General features: G+C 43.0%; 1 protein-coding gene across 1 annotated transcript; it reads right to left on the bottom strand.

Moving 5' to 3' along the window:
* Positions 1 to 2075: 2075 nt before the first annotated feature.
* On the bottom strand, positions 2076 to 3018 carry LOC126053227 (claudin-8-like). The gene has a single exon (XM_049835145.1). It carries the CDS (start codon positions 3000 to 3002, stop codon positions 2328 to 2330), a length of 675 nt encoding a protein of 224 aa, XP_049691102.1. The 5' UTR covers positions 3003 to 3018; the 3' UTR covers positions 2076 to 2327.
* Between the last annotated feature and the right edge of the window lie 17879 nt (positions 3019 to 20897).

The raw sequence follows: 20897 nt of genomic DNA on the forward strand, positions 1-20897 counted from the left end.
AAGCACAAAAATTAGTTCTAAATTACAGGATACAATATTTGAAAGTTTATTGCTTCAGGCAGTTGTTTTGTGCTTGGATATACACCCCTAGATGGGACCCTCTGCTCAGATGACTCAGGGTTTATTTAATGCACAAACCTGGGGAGCCCCGTTCTGTTTAAAATGGAAGCTTTCATTTCAGTTCGTTTCAAGATACAGTATATGAGTGAGATACAATTAAAGGAAATGGCTGGCTGTGCATGGGAGGCACTTAAGCGGGAATATGTGTATGTTACAATAAGGTGAACTGTTTGCGGCATATACAGGATCTGTAAGGGACATTTTCAAAAAATTCAGGGTCCCATCCACAGTCCATTGGATTTGTGTTCCTGTTAGTCCTGTGGATAGTTTTGGAAGATTTTTTTATAGTCTTCTTGTATCTTCTTTTGTTTGTACAAGTAGATCAGTGTGTGCTTTACCAGGAACAGACAATACTACCAATGTAGCTGTAGTGTTCGATGTACACAGGCTTTTTCAGAGATGTCAGGCTTATCTCACTTTTCACTGAGGCTTGCCTCAGACCTGTAGAATACTGTATGAGTCACTCTGTGTTTTGACAGCAGAGATAACTACAATGCACTAGTACATATACATGTAGTTTTCTGACTAATATCTTGTACCTGCCTTTTAGAGGGTTGAACTAGGCAGGTGACTATTATAGACACTGTTATAAGACCTGGTGTCTAGCTATGAATTCTGCGTAGGTTATTCACAAAATGCCACTAACAACAGGTTTTCTCCTCCACTCTCTTCCATCCAAAAAAGACACTGAGCTGGTGCATAAACATTAATGAAGGAATACAGAGGAAATACAGCCACATACTGCTATATTACAAAAAGTTCATGCACGTTACACATATACATATGTAGAAATAATTTGCTTAAAAATAAGGAAGAAAAATAAAATTACATAATCAAGCACATCTTACAAACACTGTGAAGAGTTCCAGAGCAGATTTTGGTTTCTTCTAGTTTGTTCAGAGTTGCATCTTCTGAAGTGAAGAATTTGCTTCCAAACTTTCAATTAGTAATTGTCCAAGGAATTTGCTAGAGAACTACAGATCACATAATAAACTTTCTATAAAATATTTAAAAGTCAATCAAAGTCTAGAACAAGAATGTTGTTTTCCATTAAACCACAAATTGAATTGTGTTCCCAGTTCAGTCAAAGGCAAAATTCCATTGATTTCTGTGGGTCTGGAGTTACCACTTAATCATTGGTTACAAAATTCTATTAAAATATTACCACTATTGATTAATTTGGGTAATTTATTAGATTAATTTGTATAGAACTATTTATTTTTCAGTAGACTTGGCTTCTTTACATTGTTGCTTATCATGGGTGCATGATCTTATTATTAAAAATATTGTTTAGCTTCTTTTAATGTGAACTAGGAGAATATACTATCACTGTTTATGTTCTTTATGCATATAAAGTATGCTGGTGTGAGTGGGTCTCAGCAAAAATATCAGCCTGATTGTACAAAATACTCTTATTTAAAAATATATATTATCACAGAGTCCTGCTGCAAGTAACTAACACAGTGTTTGTGATCCGTGAAATATTGCAAAACGTTGTAAGCCATGAGGAGTTTGCAAAGGAATACTGCTGCTTCTAAAAGAGAAGAATGTGAATGAGTTTGACCTATATGGATTACAAAAGGAATATTAACTTTCACCAAAAAGATGATATTTAGGATGAACATAGAACTATGTTTATTCTCTGAAATAAGGGATATTTTTCATATATTTCAGCTTACCTTCCTCTACTGAATAAATTCTTCATGCAACCTCCCATTAAACCTACAGTTTACAAACCTACACAATCCCATAGTGAATGCTGTTCTTTTAAACCATTATTGTCTTATCCTTATTCACTGTTATTGCCTCTTTCCAAGGTGGGGAAAAAAAACCCAAAACCCAGCTACTGAACTCCCCACTTCTTTGCAACAGGCCAGAATTTCATATTACAGTGGAACTTTAAGGCTTTTATTACTGTTTTACACATAAAATGCAACCCAGAGCAGAGCCACACAAGCCAAAAGCTATTCCAAGTTACTATTAAAATAATATTAAACATTCACCTTTCCGTGCATTACAATTGTCCTTGCTGCAGCATTAGCCACAGCAGAGCCCACACAGGCTAACTGCAGCTCCAGAATGCAGCCCCAGCAGCAGCAGTTACAGGGCAGAAGGCAAAGGCAGCTTTCCAGCTGCCCTTTTGTGCAGAAGCTGAAATCCATCCAGACAAATTGAATGCTTCAAAAATAGGAGAAGGCAGGAGGCATCTAGACATACTGACTTTTGGAGTACGAGCTTTCAGTCTTCCTGTACAAATGCTGGCTGTGAGTGGGGTAGTGGGTTGGTGTGGAATATCCATAGCTTCTGGTTTTCTCGCAGCAGCGGCAAAAGCAACAGAATATGGCTCCAGCAGCAATGAGGCAGAAGGCAGATACCCAGCCCAGGTAGAGGGCCTCTCCAAGCTCCCTTTTCTGTGCAACATTGACCATGGGGTTGTAGAAGTCACGGATGATGGTGCTGGCAACCCAGCAGACTGGAATGAGCTCAACGGCACCCGAGAGGATGAAGAGGAGCCCGGCCACCAGAATAATGTAGCCCTTGGCTTGCCAGCTGCTCTGCGCGCACTGCATGCACTTCATCCCAATAATGGCAACCATGAAAGCGAGGAATGAGAGCACTGACCCAGCACACATCAACCCTCTGGATGCCTGCAGGTCCGGTGAGAGCGCCAGCACGGAGTCGTAGACCTTGCACTGCATCCTGATGTTGGCTTGCCTGATGCAGTGCATCCACAGGCCTTCCCAAATGGTCTCAAACACGATGATGTTGTTCTCGATGAAGGCAGACACCCTCCACTGAGGCATGCCTGTGACAGCAAACGTCCCGATCATGCCAATACCACCAACAAGCAGCCCAGCAATCTGCAAAGCACCGCCGACCATGCTGCCTTTGAAACAAGGTGAGCACACCTCAGCAGGTTCCCTGAGCCAGAAGCACACTGCTGGCAAAAAAAAAAAAAAAAAAAAAAAAAAAAAAAAAAAAAAAGCGCAACTTTTTCTGAAAGTCGTTGTCCCTTGTGCAAAGAAAGTTTCAGAGTCAGTCTGCACAACTTTAAATCAGCTTAAATCTGGCACACACTACCTGGGACTTGGCTGCTCCTTCATTGCCTTTATAATTCCCCTGCCACCACTGACTCAAAGAGGCAAACTGAGCAATCAAGTGGAACAACTTTCCAAAGCAAGAGAAAGGACAGGGTGTGTGTAAACCAGCAAGAGCCACTTAGGATAAATGCACCTTCTGAGGAAAATGCTTTGCATTGAAGTCTCTTATTTAAAAAATAATAAAAAAAGAAAGCCCTACCCTTAACTCTAGCTTAACTCTACAGGTTTGTCTGTGCTAAGGAAATGGACTGGTCTCGATAGGGAGACTTAGGTATGCACTGGTCCTGTACTGAAGCTGTTGCACTGAATAAGCAAGAATATTCTGCCTCAGCTCGGCTCGGTGGCAAACTGCCAGGAGGAAAGCAGAGCCGTGCTCCCTGCCACAGGGCCTCTGCTCCCAAAAGTACTTTTGTTCTGAAGCTTGAAGGAGAGTACTGCAGTGACAGGATCAAGGAAAAAACCAAATCAAAAGAATAAAGATAAAGTAATTCTGAACCTGAAACAGTTCTGCAGAGGATAATCAAAGCTGCAAAAGACCATTTAAGAGGTAGAAGGAACAATTAACAGACCTCAATCCTGCTAATACCTGTACAAATATAGAGCTTTATACATTTCTGTTGCTCTACCGAGTGTTATGGGAATAGGCAGGCTTCTGGAGATATCCACATGCTTAAATGATTGCACAATCAGGTTTACAGAATGGTGATTTAAGCTATGTAGCAAATTGTTTTCCTGTGCAAAAGTGAACCCAGCAATTACCCTATGATGTAGTCTAGTGAAATGGAAAACATTGCCTCTCCAAGTAAAGACCTATTAGAGCTATCCATGTACAAACAAATACTTTAGAAAAACATCATTTTAATTAAAAAAACAGTTCAAACATAATAAGTATGGGGAGCAGGTGAACTGTTCATTCAAGAGCTCTTGTGTGATGTGACCAGCAGACAATCCTGGAAAATGTCAGGTGAAGAAATTAGGGAAAGTCAGAGCAACAGAAATCACAGTCAAAAACCTAGGAAAAAAACCAGGCATGTAACAGTGGATTCTTTTTATAAATTCATATAGCTACAAATATATGCATGAAATATTCAACCTGATCACTGCATGTGCCTTAACATGGAAAATAAAAAATTAGGCATAAACTAGGATCTTTTGTTATAAAGTAGTTCTCCATATGTTAAGACAAGAACTGATTTGTTACACCATAAAAGATCAATTTAGGATATTAGCTAGATATTGAAATACTAGTCTCCTGCTATTTATTTGTACTTTCTTGCCTCTCTTTCTTTTTCTTGCCATTTATATAACTTTAAAAACAGAAAGCAAATGCAAAAAAACAGAGCAATGCAGTGCTAAACATGCCGTCTTGTTGGCATATCAAAGATAGAGAAAAGATAGAAGTCCCACTTACATGTGATATTTAATGCTCCCTAAGCGTGTTTCTGTGTGTGTGCGTAAAACTATGGTTAGGAGGCAAGGGAAAGTAAGAAGCACTCCACAAATCTTTTCATATTCAGTTTGGCTTTCATATCCACCTGGTTTTCCAACCTCTGCAGCAGGGTGCTGCTTATGAAGACATGCTAAAATGATGAAGACAGGTAACCTCTCCTTCTGTTTCTGGTCCCTTGAGCCCTGCTTTGTGGCCAGGCAGGTTTCCATTATGCCCTTTTGGCTTTGTTTATATCTCTGAAATCAAACCTGCTGTCTGCAGGCCTTTCCTAATCCAAAGGCACTGAGAGCCTTGCCCTGAAAAGTACAGTTAGTCCGATGGCAGCTCCAAAAGCATTTTAAGGGATGAGAAGCCAAGCAGGAGTCTGGTTTTTGGGGTTTGCTTCTACTGCTCAGCAGTGTCTGATCCCGCCACAGCTACGCTGCCTGCTCAGCATTTCTCCTGCCACACATTTTTACCTGCCGGTTTGGCTCCTGCTCGCCATCAGCCAGCCTCCCCTGGCAGCTCGAGCCCCTTCTGCCACGCCTGTGAGCAAGGCAAGGAGGGGGCCCTGTGGCCTCCTGGGTTAGGGACCACGGCGGCCATGCGAGCGGAAGGCCCGTGTCATTTTGGACTGCCCCTGGCTGGGCTTTACACTCCGCAGCCCCATGCGCTGGTGCCCTGCTGCGCTCCTTGCCTCTGCTGGCCTGCGTGCGCGGGGGAGAGGGCAGTGCCCCCCCCCAAAGGTGAGGTGTGCCGCAGGTGCAAGGGCGCTGGGGGGTAACAGCTCGCCTCCTGCTGCGGCCTCTGGTCTCCTGTGAAGGGTGTCATTTTCTGGCCAGCGAGAAAGGGGGACTTGATTCTGTTGGGCAGAATGTATACGTTCCCAATGCATTAATTTGGAGAGGCCACACTAACGCTTACTGTATTGGCGTAGGAACTGTGTAGACTGCTAGAGCCTGAAAGAGTCCGTGTAACTGAAATTGCAATTTGCTGCTGTGCATGCTGCAAACTAGCCTTGTCGTACAGACCCGTAAGTGATGGGGGCCTGGGTACAGGACTTTGTGAAAACTGAGCGGGGAAAACTTCTTGGATGACTGGATTCATGGAATCACAGAGTAATTCAAGCTAGAAGGAGCAGATCCAACCCATGCTTGAAGCTGTGCCCTTCAAAGTCACAAGGCTAAATATCCAATCAAGGTCCATTTCAGCCATCAAAAAAAGTCCCGAAGATTTCTTGGGGGAAGAGGGTGGTTAAAACCTGTTCCCCCAAGGGCGAGACATGGAGGATTTTAAGGAAAGGCTATATATGCACAGAATTCCTCTTCTGAAATGGATTTGGCATATCAAATATATAATAACGTAATTATCATTGCATGACTTTGCAGCCCCATGGTTGCCACTCAAACAGCAAAGAAAAAGCTACCAGTCTATAGCAGAACAAATAAACAAGTGCTTTAATAACATATCAGTAAGTAAACACAAGTGTGATACAAGCAGCAGGACTGATTTTTCTTAGAGACTACAGAAGTTCTAATTTACAGGACATGGAAAATAATTAGCTGAGCAAATATAATTTAACCACGTTATTGATTAATTTACAAAACCATTAAAGCTCCCATATAAATTCATGGTAAGATTGTGTCTGCACCAAGGATTCAGTATTTGCACATTCTTAGAAGGATTAAATTTTAGTGCCTGATCTTGCTTAAAACCATTTTCAGAAGGAAATGTGGGAAAATCTTATTTAGCATTATGGATTGCATCTGCGTGTTTACAATTAAAGCACAGGAAGGGGGCAAGTCAAGAATCTCATTATTTGTTCTTCTCTGTATTCAAACATGCCATTTCATTATAGCAAAATATCAGAAATACCTGTGACTAGCTAATCATATTTCACGGTTGGCCACAAGATCCTATTATTTTGTTACAAAACAAATATGCACATACATAATGTAACCAATTTTGTCTTTTCTTTTCATTTTTTCTTTTTTCTTTTCTTTTCTTTTCTTTTCTTTTCTTTTCTTTTCTTTTCTTTTCTTTTCTTTTCTGTTTTCTTTTTCTTTTCTTTTCCCATTATGCTAAGGAATTAATATCCTTAAAATCAGTATCAAGCTTTTCTGCATGACCTGTGTATTTTCCTGCTTGGCGTTCCCAGCTCTGCCCTTCTCCCCTTTCTCCTCACCAGAGCAGATGAGTAAGTCAGTTGCAAGCACCCGTTGTCCTGTGTTCTTGAATAATGTGGACCTAAAGAAACTACAACACTGCCTGAGCAGAAAATATGTAACATTTCAGGACTGGGCTTGGTTGGTCTGCCTGTTAGCTTCAAACAGGACCCCACGGTCAGGACATTTTGCTTCCCTGTCTCTTTGACACTTTGGTAGCACTTTTCTCCAATGAATCCCCTTGTGTGAGAGCAAGAAGGGATTTCTCACCCTTGTTACATGGCTTTCCTTCTGAATGTTGCTCACAGTTTGGGGAGGAGGTGAAGTGAGGAGATGGTAACCCCATGATTAGCTCAGCTGCCACTTAGCACCATTTCTCACAGCTTCTCTAGGAACCCACAGCCCCCAAGTCCCTGTTGTGACTCATTTTCAGCCACTAAAAGTGTTTTGGAATAAAATACACCAGGAAAATACATTTTAAGCATAATGTCCTTCCTCTTCCTGAGCATATAGCATTTTTTTAATTCCAGAGCTGTGAAGTGCTAACAGCAATCACTGATGCTGAGGGGGAGGTGGGGAGAGGGGGAAGAAGTGGTTGCTCAACACCTCCAAAAATCTTACCCTGCATCAGCAGCACATTGAAAAGAATCCTGATTATTGATGCTTTTATGGAAAAACAGAGGAGTGTTGATGTTAGACAAGTTGTTCAGCATTTTCTTTCTTGGAAGGCTATTATTACTGTGACAGTGGATGTGCACTGCTCTATGGCTTGCCCCAGGTATACTGTAACCTGGCCCTTATTTTTCTGCAGGATCTTTTACCTAATGTGGCAGAACATGAAAAGCCAGTTCAACATATCTAGTGCAAGCAAAAAGAGTCATATACATTCATTATCAGCTTCACTGAAGAGCCACTTCTTTTCAGTTGAGGTAGCTTTTACTCCTGTACCTTCTCTGTCCATCAATTACCACTAACAAGACACCATTGTCTAGATGGCAAAAGGGGCAATGACAGAAAGGCAAAAAAAATAATACTTGGCTAGTAAAGTAACAGCATTGCAGAAAATCTTTTTTGCCTAATATCCCAAATAACTTTATGCATTTGCTTCTCTTGCTCCCCACGCTTTAAATCCCATATATAAAATCCATGACAATGTGATGATGTTCCCCTTGGATTAACATGTGGTGCAGAAATTTCAATTTCCCTGCTTTTAACTTCTGTTTGTTTTATGAAATGCTAATGCAGAAAATTTGCCTAACTTGGAACAGGGACACACAGTTCAAAAATAGGATTTCTGAACATACCCAGTGGCTGAAGAGCATCAGAGGCAGCAACTTCCTATGCTATCTACCTCTGTACACCTTTAGAGACAGCCGAAACCTCATGAAGAGTTGGATACAAAGAACTGACCTATTATGTTGCTGAATTTTTGTAAGAATTAATAGCAGACAATGCTATGCTAAAGGAAGGGGTGGAAAGCTATCCACTTGGCAGCTTGGAAAACGGACTAAAGTTCATAGGCAGATGTCAAGGAATCATTCTGCACCAGGACAGATTCACCTTAGGGAGGCTATAGGACATATCTGGCCCCAAACTCTTAGCATTTGCTGTGCAGGTTCTCCCTGCAAGATAGAAAGGGTCATATCAGGAAGCTGACTTCTGAATTCGGATACCTAGCTTACACTCACTGAAACCCATCACCCCTCTGCTGTGAAATGAGTAGGAACATGAAGTATTTTGTATAAAGTTCCTTTTTTCTTCGCAGAGAAAGAGATGAGATTGCTAATATGAAGGTCTGAGATTAATATATTTCTTCATTGTTTTAGAAAAAGTTCCGTGATTGATGTGTTTGAAAGAAAATTTAAATGCCAGTTTATTCCATTCAGGTGGTTGCCTCAGTAACATTCTCTAGCATCTCCTGCAATTAGCCCACAATTTACAGATGCCAGACCTTCTTTAAAATGAAATGTTGCCTAAGCGGATTTGATTAAAGGTTTTACATCTCCAAACAAAACCTATCATTTGTGGCATTTCTGCTCCAACCCCATTGAAGCATCATCATATTACATTTAATTTTCTTTTCTAAAAGTTCCCCAGGCTTTTATTTTTAGCATTCCTAACATTCTTGCTGTGAAGGGCTGCCCATCCTGAATCATAAGACTTTCACAAGTGTGACATGATAGTTCATTAAAGATAAGATCAACTGGCCAATACTTGTCTTCTGTTATACCCCAGATGCCTCAATGATTGTGGCAGGATTTCACAGGTGGAAATGAGAGCAAAACTTCCATTTTACCTGCTTACCTAGAATCTATATTAAGAATTTAACAGAGTAAATGCTCAGAGGAGATGAAGATTGTTTTCAATTCAGTTAATAATGTTTAATCTTTTGGTGTAATCAAATCATTGTGGTGATAATGTATATATTGTAGAAACAGTCTGGCATTTTTGAGGCACAACAGTAAACTTGCAGTTATTTGTAGTTACCTGAGGGGAAGGAATGAAAGGAGGACTCAGACAAGCAAACCCACAAATTCAAAATATATCCTGTGTGAAGTTAGAACAAGACTGAAGGGAGAGTGTTGTTTGTTAATCTGCAACCCATGGAATCAACACATGCATGCTTTAGAGGTAATGCTGCAGTAATGCTTACACAAATACAAACAGCGTGTATTTCCTGCTTGTGGTGTTCTGTCTTCTGGATAGGCTTCCCCACTCTTTCTCTTGACTTTCCTTTTCTATTCTTGATTGATAGAAAAAATCCAGGCTGGTACCCCAGAGGTTTTCTACCATGCTTTTGCCTCTGCAATAGTTTACCTGGTTTTAGAACTAGTGGATTTTTGTGGATGAGCAAAATAACACCTTCAAAAGCAGATCATCACAGCCTGCCATGGTTTCTGGAAAAACAACAGACAAATCAGTAACACAATAAATATCCTCAAGCAGGCCAAAAGAAGCTCTAGAGTTTTAGTCTTTGCATGGCAGTCGCTGTAACGTGATAGACATTTTGTGCCAGAAGTCAGCAGCTGGCAGGTTTTCGGAGTGCTCCCACAAATCTTTCGAAGCACAGCCTGGCGCTGTTGGCATTGCTGCTCCTCCCAGCAGCTGTGCCTGAGCTCTCTTCAGCCTCGGATGCAGCAGCATCGACTCATATCCAAACCTTACCTCTTCTTATGTGTTAAGCCCACCCAGGTGCCAGGCAGTGTTCTAGTGTTAATAAGTCCTTCCACACCCTATTCAGTCTCCAGGGTGTGTTTTTGATGGTAGGAAAGGTGGCATAGATATGCAAGTCATTTTACAAAGAAAGCCCCTTGAGCCTGCAATAACATTGCAGAGCACGGACTCCACTGCTATGAAGTGTGTGCTAGCTGCAATCTTTCACTGGCCACATCTCAGAAATCACCCTGAACTCTGGGATGAGAGACATGACGGAGGCAACTGCTGTTTGCAAACATTTTCCACTCACCGCCTACCCTGGCCGGGGTCCCGCGTTCCAGGGGCAGGAAGGAAGGAGCTGCTGTTTCCACACACAGGGACTCATCACTTCAATAATAAAAGGACAGCAACCATTTCCTTTCTTTTACGTGAACACAACACAGTTGGGAAATAGTCCAGCTCATGAATCGAGGCTTAGGCACTTTGAGAGCACAGCTAGGGTTGCTCTGAGTGCTGGCCTAGGGGAACAAACTTAGACTCATACTCTAAATACTCTTTATATGTGGGTGCAACACCCCCCGCAAAGGCACTTTGCAAAGTTCAAAGGGGACAAAGCTTTCTCCTTGTAAACATCGTAATTGTCAGTGGCGCTCTAGGAAGAGGCACCTAAAGCAGGTACATATAACTGGGAAGCCTTTAAAAACTGGAGGAAGGATCAAAATATCATATAAAGGGAGATTTCAATGTTTTCTCCTTTAACCACTTCTTTTCCAACCTGACTGGGAAGCCATACACCCTAGTTTGCTTCTGGATTAAAACATTCTCCTTTATTGCAAATTCTCCTTGTTTGTTGGCTTTCCACTGCTGCATCCATTAGTAACATGGGCCGGGAGAAGACAATATTCTTCATATACCAAGTTTTCCCATGGTGGACCCCTCCCAAATCCTGTAGGAGATCCACTCGTGGAGTAACAGCAATACAAGCCCACTTACAATGCCAAAACTCTTCAAGATCAAGGCAAAGTGTTCCAGCTGCAATGTTATTCACAGACCAATATGCTATTAAATTAGTTGGGGTGCTGCACAATAAATCTTTACAAATTTACCATGAAATACCTACATGACTAAATGAAACAAGCTCTAGATGAAACAGATGAGTGGAGGCAAGAAAAAGGAAGAACTTTCTTGACATTTCAGTACTATTCATAGTATTTAATCAAACATAAAAGAAATTTTCTGAAAGATATTTCAGCCACAGTGATCACCATTTTCAAAGCAAAGTGGTTTGCTCACAAAAAAAAAAAAAAAAAAAAAAAGATGTAGTTTGGGGCCAGCAGAACAGCTGGAAACAAAGACAGAGAAGGAAAAGAAGGCACCTGGGAAGACTGAAGTGTGCTGGGTTGTTAGTTTTCTTACTTGAACCACAGGGGGAAATCATTGGCTTCTAGGGAGATACCCTCTTGGTGATTGCTTACAAGCAACTGCAGGTAGGTACCCAAACTGTCATTCACCTCACTTGTATTTCAATATACAGCTGTTGCCCCCCTATCCCGCATATGTGTACTGACTGCTCGATGTTGAGAGTTTCCCATCTCCCTCATTCCCTGATCTGGCTGCTCTCTGTGTACCAAGGTAGAAAGCACACTCTGCCTGAAGTGACAGTCTCTGCCCAGATTTGTCTTTGTTTCTTCTTGGTGTGAGTCAGACCTATGATATTACAGAGCATCTATGAACAGCACTTTAGCAATGTGGAATGCGTCTGCACATTTGGTGATGGTTTTTATATTTGTTTGCAGCCTTCCCAACTGTGTCTTTTAGATCACCACCTTCCCCCAGATTTGTGCTAAAAGCTTATGCCAGCAAACTCACATTTGAATTTGGTCTATTAAAATGTAAACCATCAGATGGCACATGTTCAGCTGGCACAATGCACTCTTACTTTCATGAAAGTACTGAACAAAAATACTTTTCGGAGATACAGCAATCATCCTGCAACATTATCAGTGCTATGACACTGCACCTCCTCTGAAAAGTTAAATTTATCCTCATTGGGAAAATGTTCAATTTTCTCCAGTGTTTCTTGGTTCGGCTCTGTGACCTGTTCTGTCAGAGTGCAAGAGTGGGATGCACACATGGAATGCAAGAAGAGCCGGGTGCAATTTTTTCAAGGACAATATTTTTCAATTCAAGCAGGGTTTGGCTTTTAACAACAACATATGCTGTAGCAAATGTTCTTTTCTGTCAATGTAACTCATTATCAGATGAAATTTCCAAATGAAATATTTAAACAATGACAGAATTTCTAAATATTTAATTTAGAAGTGTCACCAGTGAAAGTAAGTTAAAAAGTTGTTAAATAAAAATCCACCATTTGTCTCCATGTGATCTATTTAAAAAGCCAAAACCTTTCTCTCTGCACACTGAGAGAAGTATTATTGAATTGAATTTTATATGAAAATTCCCATTAAAAAAACCCACAACTTTTTAAAGGGAAGTAATTTTTAAAAATACATTTCTCCATCTATTTCCCAGAGATACTTATCCTTTTTTCCAAAGATGTAAGCAATTTGCCACACACAGTGTTTTCCTCCCTTCTCACACATACACACACACACATGTTTTTTCCTTTAGAAAGGCAGGCTGTAAGAGCTGCTGTCTCTTGGTTATGTCTGCTGAAGGAAGAAGAAAGCAGTAACACAGGGCCACAGACACGTCCCTGCCTTGCGCAGCAGGTCTGAGTGAGAAAGCAACTGCCTTAGGCCTGAAACTATGGGCCATTTATCTAATTCTGAGCCTCCAGCAGGTGTATGCATGTCCTGGGCTTTAAGTAGAAGAAAAAAAAAAAAACAAAACCCAAAACATTAACTATGCCCTGCCCCCAGCACAGGGAAGTGGAGAAGACACAGACTGAGCCTTGCTTGGTTTCAGCCACCCAGAGCCATCTGCAGTCACAGAATATTCTTTCTTCAGTATTAAGGTGTAAGAAATCAGAAAAGGAAGGCAAGACACCAGCATGGATGAGTCAAGATCTGCTGGTCAAACTAAAGGGCAAGAAGGAAATGCACAGGCAGTGGAAACAGGGTCAGATATCCTGGGAAAAGTATAGGGACATTGCCCAGTTGCGTGGGGGTGGCGTCAGGAAGGCCAAGACGTGGCTGGAGCTGAATTTGGCAAGAGAAGCAAAGAGTAGTAACAAGGACTTCTATAGGTATGTCAGCCAGAAAAGGAAGGTCAAAGAAAGTGTACCCCACCTGATGAACATGACTGGGAAACTGGTAACAACAGATGTGGAGGAGGCTGAGGTACTCAACAACTTTTTTGCCTCAGTCTTCACTGGCAACCTTTCTTCCCACACCTCTTGACTGTTTAATATCTTCATCAATGACATGGACAGTGGGATCAAGTGCACCCTCAGCAAGTTTGCAGATGACACCAAGCTGAGTGGTGCTGTTGACACACCTGAGGGGCAGGATGCCATCGAAAGGGACCTGGCCATCAAGAAGGGGGCCCATGTGAACTTCATAAGGTTCAACAAGGCCAATTGCAAGGTCCTGCACCTGGGTTAGGGCAACCCCCAGTATCAGTACAGGCTGGGGGATGAAGGGATTGAGAGCAGCCCTGCAGAGAAGGACTCGGGGGTACTGGTGGATGAAAAGCTGGGTATTAGCCAGCAATGTGCACTTGCAGCCCAGAAAGCCAACCATATCCTGGGCTGCATCAAAAGAAGCGTGGCCAGCAGGTCAAGGGAGGTGATTCTGCCCCTCTAATCCGCTCTGGAGACCCCACCTGGAGTACTGCGTTCAGCTCTGGAGTCCTCAGCACAGGAAAGACACAGTCCTGTTGGAGTGGGTCCAGAGGAGGGCCACAAAAATGCTCAGAGGGATGGAACACCTCTCCTAGTAAGAAAGGCTGAGAGAGTTGGGGCTGAAGAAGAGAAGGCTCCAGGGACACCTTACTAAGGCCTTTCAATACTGAAAGGGGTCTTACAAAAAAGATGGGGACAAAGTTTTTAGCAGGGCCTGTTGCAACAGGACAAGGGGTAACGGTTTTAAACTAAAAGATGGTAGATTTAGACTAGATATAAGGAAGACATTTTTTACAATGAGGGTGGCGAAACACTGGCACAGGTTGCTCAGAGAGGTTGTAGATCCCCCATCCCTGGAAACATTCAAGGTCAGGCTGGATGGGGCTCTGAGGAACCTGATCTAGTTGATGATGTCCCTGTTCACTGCAGGGGGGTTGGACTAGAGGACCTTTAAAGGTCCCTTCCAACCCAAACCATTCTATGATTCTATGATTATTCTGAACATTAATACTTAATGTATAAAACCAAAAGGAGGAAAAAATCTATTAAAAATAAATGCTTTGAATATATGTCCAGTCTATCTCTGCAATAGCCCAAGTGAGAATAAGGCATAGAGTTTCAATTAGAGTATCAAATACTGTGTTACTGATCAGTTATTACAAAATTTCCCCAATACCAAGTGCCCTATGGGGTCTGGCTCCCATGCCTCTTGAAGACATATGCAAAACTCCCATTGCCCTGTTTTAATACAAGCAATCTTTATTTCCAAAGAAAGTAAAACAAGAAGCCTCTCAAGTTCTGACCAGAGGACAGGCTGGATCATTTTTTGTCGTTGCACAACTTGCCTGGGTACTGTGGAGCTCCACGGAAACAAGCATGACAGTGACATGTGAGCCCATGAAAAGAGCACAGCAATTTTGTCACCCAGGAGCACAGATGGAGCGGAGGGGCATTGCATCCTTTTCAGCCCCCTGGACTCCTGCATTTGAATGCCCAGGGACTACAGGGTTGTGTGGAAGTGGCCTCCAGCACAATGCCAGGGCAAGCAGGAGCTTCCTCCAGCATAGATGGTGAACCCATACCAAGAGCCATCCTAGTGGATGCTTGATGTGTCTATGCCTCCAGATGAAAAGGAAAGCCACCATGACATATGCAAGTGCTCTGCTCCCCTGCTGGAGGGGAGCACCACAGGTAGATGTTGGTGATAGCCAGCTGCAGCTGCAGCTTTGCAGCTACAGAAGCTATTTCAGCCCCAGAACAGTGGTATTCTGGTGCTCACACCAACATAGAAACCAAAGGGCTGAATGCACCCCTGACCAATATAATTTTCATAGAATGGACATATATCAACCAATGTCCCAGGAGATGAAGGTAAAAGATTTCTGAATTCATCAGTTGCTGTCCCAGGAGCGTTCCTGCCCTCAGTCCTGCCTGGATTCACTACATCTCTGTCAGCTGCTGTTTCTCTCCCCTCCCAGCCAGGGATACAAGGGTGAGGCCTTACATTATCACCCAAGGTCCAGTGTTAGGATATATCTCCACTCACATACCACAGCACAGAGCCAATGGAGCTGCAAATTAGGTTGAGTGTCCCAGCAGCTCCAGGTGAGCTGATTTCTGTTATGACTCAGCTGCTTCCTCTGCTGAGCACATAAAATTGTCTCCATGTGGTCTGTCAGTCTGGGGGCTATGCACATGCTTCAGGTGCATACCCCTTCATATCTACTGACAGATAAACAGAAGAGCTCATGCAGTACTGCTGGATTTAATTAATACAGTATTTCTCATACTCATATTCTTAAGTCCACGCTTGGAAACATGTAGGGCAAGGGAGCTGTGTAAGTCTACAGTCAGTAATAGGTGACCTCTTCTAATCAATATCAAAAGAGAAAAATACAGATTAGAGACATAAATGGTCCCCTAAATGTGCAGTTCAGCAATATTTAAGTGATAGCAATCTGTCCAGCTGCTTCACGTGTTTCTCAGTTCAGTAGCATCTAAGCATCTTCCAGTTTATGGCTATAATGTTAGATACCCCTCAATTAAGCATGACAATACCTAGCACTTGTCAACAGCCCATGTCAGCTTGTAAGCACATTACAATTATAGAATAAAGTCATAGAATCATTTAGGTTGGAAAAGACCTTTAAGATCATCAAGTCCAACCATCATCCATGCCCACTAAACCATGTCCTGAAGTGCCTTGTCTATGCATGTTTTGAATACCTCCAGGGATGGTGACTCAACCACCTCCCTGGGCAGCCTATTCCAATGTCTGACAACCCTCTCAGTAAAGAAATTTTTCCTAATATCCAACCTACATCTCCCTTGCCTCAACTTGAGGCCATTTCCTCTCATCCTATCTCCAGCCACCTGACAGAAGAGACCAGCACCCACTTCACTACAACCCCCCTTCACGTAGTTGTAGCGAGCGATAAGGTCTCCCCTCAGCCTCCTTTTCTCCAGACTAAACAGCCCCAGTTCCCTCAGCCGCTTCTCATAAGACTTGTGCTTCAGGCCCCTCACCAGCTTGGTTGCCCTTCTCTGGACCCGCTCCAGCACCTCAATGTCTTTCTCATAGTGAGGGGCCCAAAACTGAACACAGGACTCAAGGTGCAGCCTCACCAGTGCCAAGTACAAGGGAACAATCACCTCCCTGCTCCTGCTGGCCACACTATTTCTGATACAGGCCAGGATGCCGTTGGCCTTTTTGGCCACCTGGGCACGCTGCTGGCTCATATTCAGCCAGCTGTCAACCAGCATCCCCAGGTCTTTCTCTGCCGGGCAGCTTTCCAGCCACTCTTCCCCAAGCCGGTAGCGCTGCATGGGGTCACCGTGACTGAAGTGCAGGACCTGGCACTTGGCCTTGTCGAACTTCATACAATTGGCCTCAGCCCATTGATCCAGCCTGTCCAGATCTCTTTGTAGAGCCTCCCTACCCTCGAGCAGATCAACATTCCCACCCAACTTGGTGTCATCTGCAAACTTGCTGAGGGTGAACTCAATCCCCTCATCCAAATCATTGATAAAGATATTAAACAGAATAGGGACCAACACCGAGCCCTGGGGAACACCAATTGTGACCTGCCACCAACTGGATTTCACCCCATTCACCACAACCCTCTGGGCTCATCCATCCAGCCAGTTTTTCACCCAGCGAAGAGTATACTTGTCCAAGCCATGAGACACCAGCTTCTCAAGGAGTATGCAATGAGAGACAGTGTCAAAAGGCCTTGCTGAAGTCAAGGAAGATAACATCCACAGCCTTTCCCTCATCCACTAGGCAGGTCACCTGGTCATAGAAGGAGATCAGGTTGGTCAAGCAGGACCTGCCTTTCGTAAACCCATGCTGACTGGGCCTGATCCCCTGCTTATCCTGGACTTGCCATCTGAGTGCTCTCAAGACAAAATGTTCCGTAATCTTCCCCAGTACCAAGGTCAGGCTGACAGGCCTGTAGTTCCCCAGATCCTCCCTCCGGCCCTTCTTGTAAATGGGAGTCACATTGGCAAGCCTCCAGTCCTCTGGGACCTCCCCTGTTGACCAGGATGGCTGATAGATGATGGAGAGTGGCTTGGCAAGGACCTCCGCCAGTTCCCTCAGTACTCTTGGATGGATCCCATCGGGTCCCATAGATTTGCAAGTGTCCAGATGGCGTAGTAGGTCACTAACTATTTCCTCCTGGATTAAGGGGGTATATTCTGCTCTTCATCCTCACCTTCCAGCTCAGGGGGTGGAGTACCCTGAGGATGACTGGTCTCCCTATTAAAGACTGAGGCAAAGAAGGCATTAAGTACCTCAGCCTTTTCCTCATCTCTGGTGACTACGTTCCCTTCTGTATCCATTAAAGGGTAGATATTCTCCTTGGAATTCTTTTTACTGTTAACATATTTGTAAAAAACATTTTTTGTTGTCCCTTACAATAGTGGCCAGATTTAGTTCTAGCTGAGCTTTTGCCTTTCTAATTTCTTATTAATTAGTCTTTGCGATACTCATCAGATGTAGGTTGCCAAGTACAGTACGGTTACCTCTGTTCAGTGACAAAAAAACACTAACGCAGTTACAGCTGTCCAGCCATCAGAAAATGATGTATGTGGTTCACGCCTCAAAATTTCAGTGTTCTGTTACATCATGGTTATCATCCTTTTCAAGAACTGAAAAGCTTTTCTTCTGTGCTTTCCTGAAATACATACCTGCACTGTCAGCATTTCCAGCTCGTTTTCCCTTCCCGTTAAATCATCAGCAATTTAGAAGCCATTAGTATATAAAAATTGCTTACTGGCTGCCTGGTCTCTGAACACATTGGTGAAACAGACTTCCAAGCCCATACACGGGAGTAGGGAGAAGGACCATGCTACTCTTCAGAGTTTCTGCTAATTCAGGTTCAAAATGCTACATGGTGCCTGTAAACCAGAGTGAGTGGCTGAGCTCCCTCCTTATGGACTGGGCATGGGAAGTGCACATAGAGAACAGGAGTGCACACGTCTGGAGGCAATAGCTAGTAACTTTTAAGAAAACTAATGGGCCAAAAAGTCTGCACACAAGTCAGCGTGCAAATGTGCAGTGTAATCCACTGGGGCATGCACTTCAGTAAGTCAAATTGTTTTTGAACAAGGCATCCAACAGGGCAAGCGTCGCGTAACCCAAACTATTCAGGGCAAGATCAGAGGCATCACTTGATTCCTGCCTTTCTGCACAAAACGCATTGGTGGAATCCGTTATGGGGTTTGGGGGTTGGGGTTTTTTGTTTGTTTCTATTTCTTCATTTTGGGGGGGGGGAAGGGAAAAAAAGTCTTAGGAACCATATGCTGAAATGTCTCCAGATTTTGAATACCTCCCCTGTTCTGACTGTTTCAAGGCACCCAGCAGCTTCAGCAAAATGCAGCATTGCACATTGGATATTTAGAGAAGTTAATCTTGAAAAGAGATAACTTTTTACTTTTACCTAAAACAGAATAGCATTCCCTTACAATCCCAAAGACAGGACACTGAACAGTGTCCCTGCAGCAGCGATTTAAGCTAACTTTTTGCCTTCGCTCTACAAGAGCCTAGAAGGGCTCGTGCAGTCACTGACAGCTGTTCCTGGCATCCTGCTGCAGCCTGAGCTACGCTTACCAAGGCAGAAGGGGTTAGTTCAAGCCTATGAGGATGGAGCTGAGACTCTCCTGCCAAGGAAGGGACAGGGTGAGATGAAGGGCAGAGCCATGAGAAAAGCCCTGGAGAGGGAGCACGCCTGCTCCTGCTGCCTCCGGGCACGGGCAAAGACCCCAGCAGCTCCCTCCAGCTCTGCGACCTGGCACCGCTGGAGTCACCGCAGAGGACTTGGCCATTCCCACCACCACCACCCTGCTGACGGCCACCACCAGATCTCCCAAAATCTGTCCTCCAGACGAAATTTCTAGAGCTCTTCCCCTGCACAGCCAGGCAGCAAAACCCACGCTGGCAGCCCTCCTGGCCTCCCCGCCGACACGCTTAACGCGCAGCCAGGAGCTGCCCTGTGCCAGGGTGCGTGACATGCGGGTGTGCTCAAGGGCAACCAGCTCAGGGCTGCGCTAGCTTGGCTCAGCTGACGGGGCTTGGGACCTTGCAGGGGTTAAGGGCCTGATTAGGCAAAGTGCTACTGGCCGTGGCAATGAACTGCTTTGCCAGCACAAATAATTAACTTGGCAAAAAAAAAAAAAGGTAACTCAGTTACCAGGTTCAGACACTGTGTCTTTGGGAAAGATTGGCTTAAAACATGAGCAAATACTTTAAGGGTCCACTCTACACCCACTGAACTACATTGTGTATTTATGACTGACAGTTTAAACAAGATTTTTGCATCAGTTTTTTTGAATTTATAATAGTTGATTGCATCTAAAACCTCTGATAACTACACCCATTTGTACTATATATACACAACCATTTAATACAAAATAAATCTTGTATCAGGGCTCTTGGTGGGCTCTTGGAAGATGTTATACTGCAGCTGTAAAAATTACTATTAGCTTTTAAGTTGACCATCAGATTAGTCTCTTACAAGTAAAAATTCCTATGCCTTGAAATGTTACATCTCAAATATTAGAGCAATTCACTATCAAATAATAATGATAAGATTACTTAGTCTGGCAACACTGACTAACAAATTGCATTCAAATTATTTAAAAAAAAGTACTACCCCTAAAATCAGTTTCCTGAGCAGTTAAAAAAAAAAAATTATGTACCTTTTGACCAAAAACCTTAGGCAAAATCAATAGTCTTGGCTTCTATCCAGAAATTAAAGATGAAATAGATAATGGCTGAAAAACATTTTTAAAAGCTGCCTGTGCCCAGTGGTGTTGATGGCAAATTCTCATCTATCTTGTTTTTGTATTTCTACAATAAATGTATGAAACACGGGTTGTTAAACCAGAATTTTCCCCCTGTCGGAAAGGAGTGTACAATTATGACTCTGTTCTTGTGAAAAACAAGCCAGGTCGGAATTCTTTGCAATGGTACCTTCTGCAGCACTGTCCTTATTAACGGACAGACACCATGTGTAGCTATAAGGCAACTAAACAAACAAATGCGATACAGAAACATGAAGGGGAATGAGAAATATGGGGAAGAATTCAGTGTGATGAAAAGCACACCTCTTTAGTTCTAACCCTTTCTCTTCCCTCCTCTGCAGTGTCCCAAATAAACCTTATCTAAAGACTTTATTCTGAAACTATGTTTTCTGTTATCTTTTTTACACCATGTTTTTGTATTTGATCTTAATCTTCTTCTGTTTAGCTTGTACCAGCCTCTGGCTTTTTTACATTTAAGGATTTTCTTTCTGCAGAAATTTCCCATTAAGAGTAGGAGTAGGAAAAAATATAAGTATTTCTGTGGGTAAATAAGCATGTAGGATCTAATATTATATGGCAGGGGTGGGGCGGGAAGATATAGACATTTTTAGCACAAATTAATTTTCCTAAAAGGTAAAGACAAGTCACATAATTTTTTTCTTATAATGATATTTTCCATAGGATGAAGCCACGCTGCGGGCATTGCAGTGAAATTACACCAATTTACAATATTGCAATGCATCAGATTCCAGCATGCTGTCTCAAGAGTGTGCCTCTAGCTCCCATAAACAGCTCTGGAGTGCTTTGGGGGAAAC

Source organism: Accipiter gentilis, chromosome 32 (assembly GCF_929443795.1).
Source record: "Accipiter gentilis chromosome 32, bAccGen1.1, whole genome shotgun sequence".
NCBI classification, from domain to species: Eukaryota; Metazoa; Chordata; class Aves; order Accipitriformes; family Accipitridae; genus Astur; species Astur gentilis.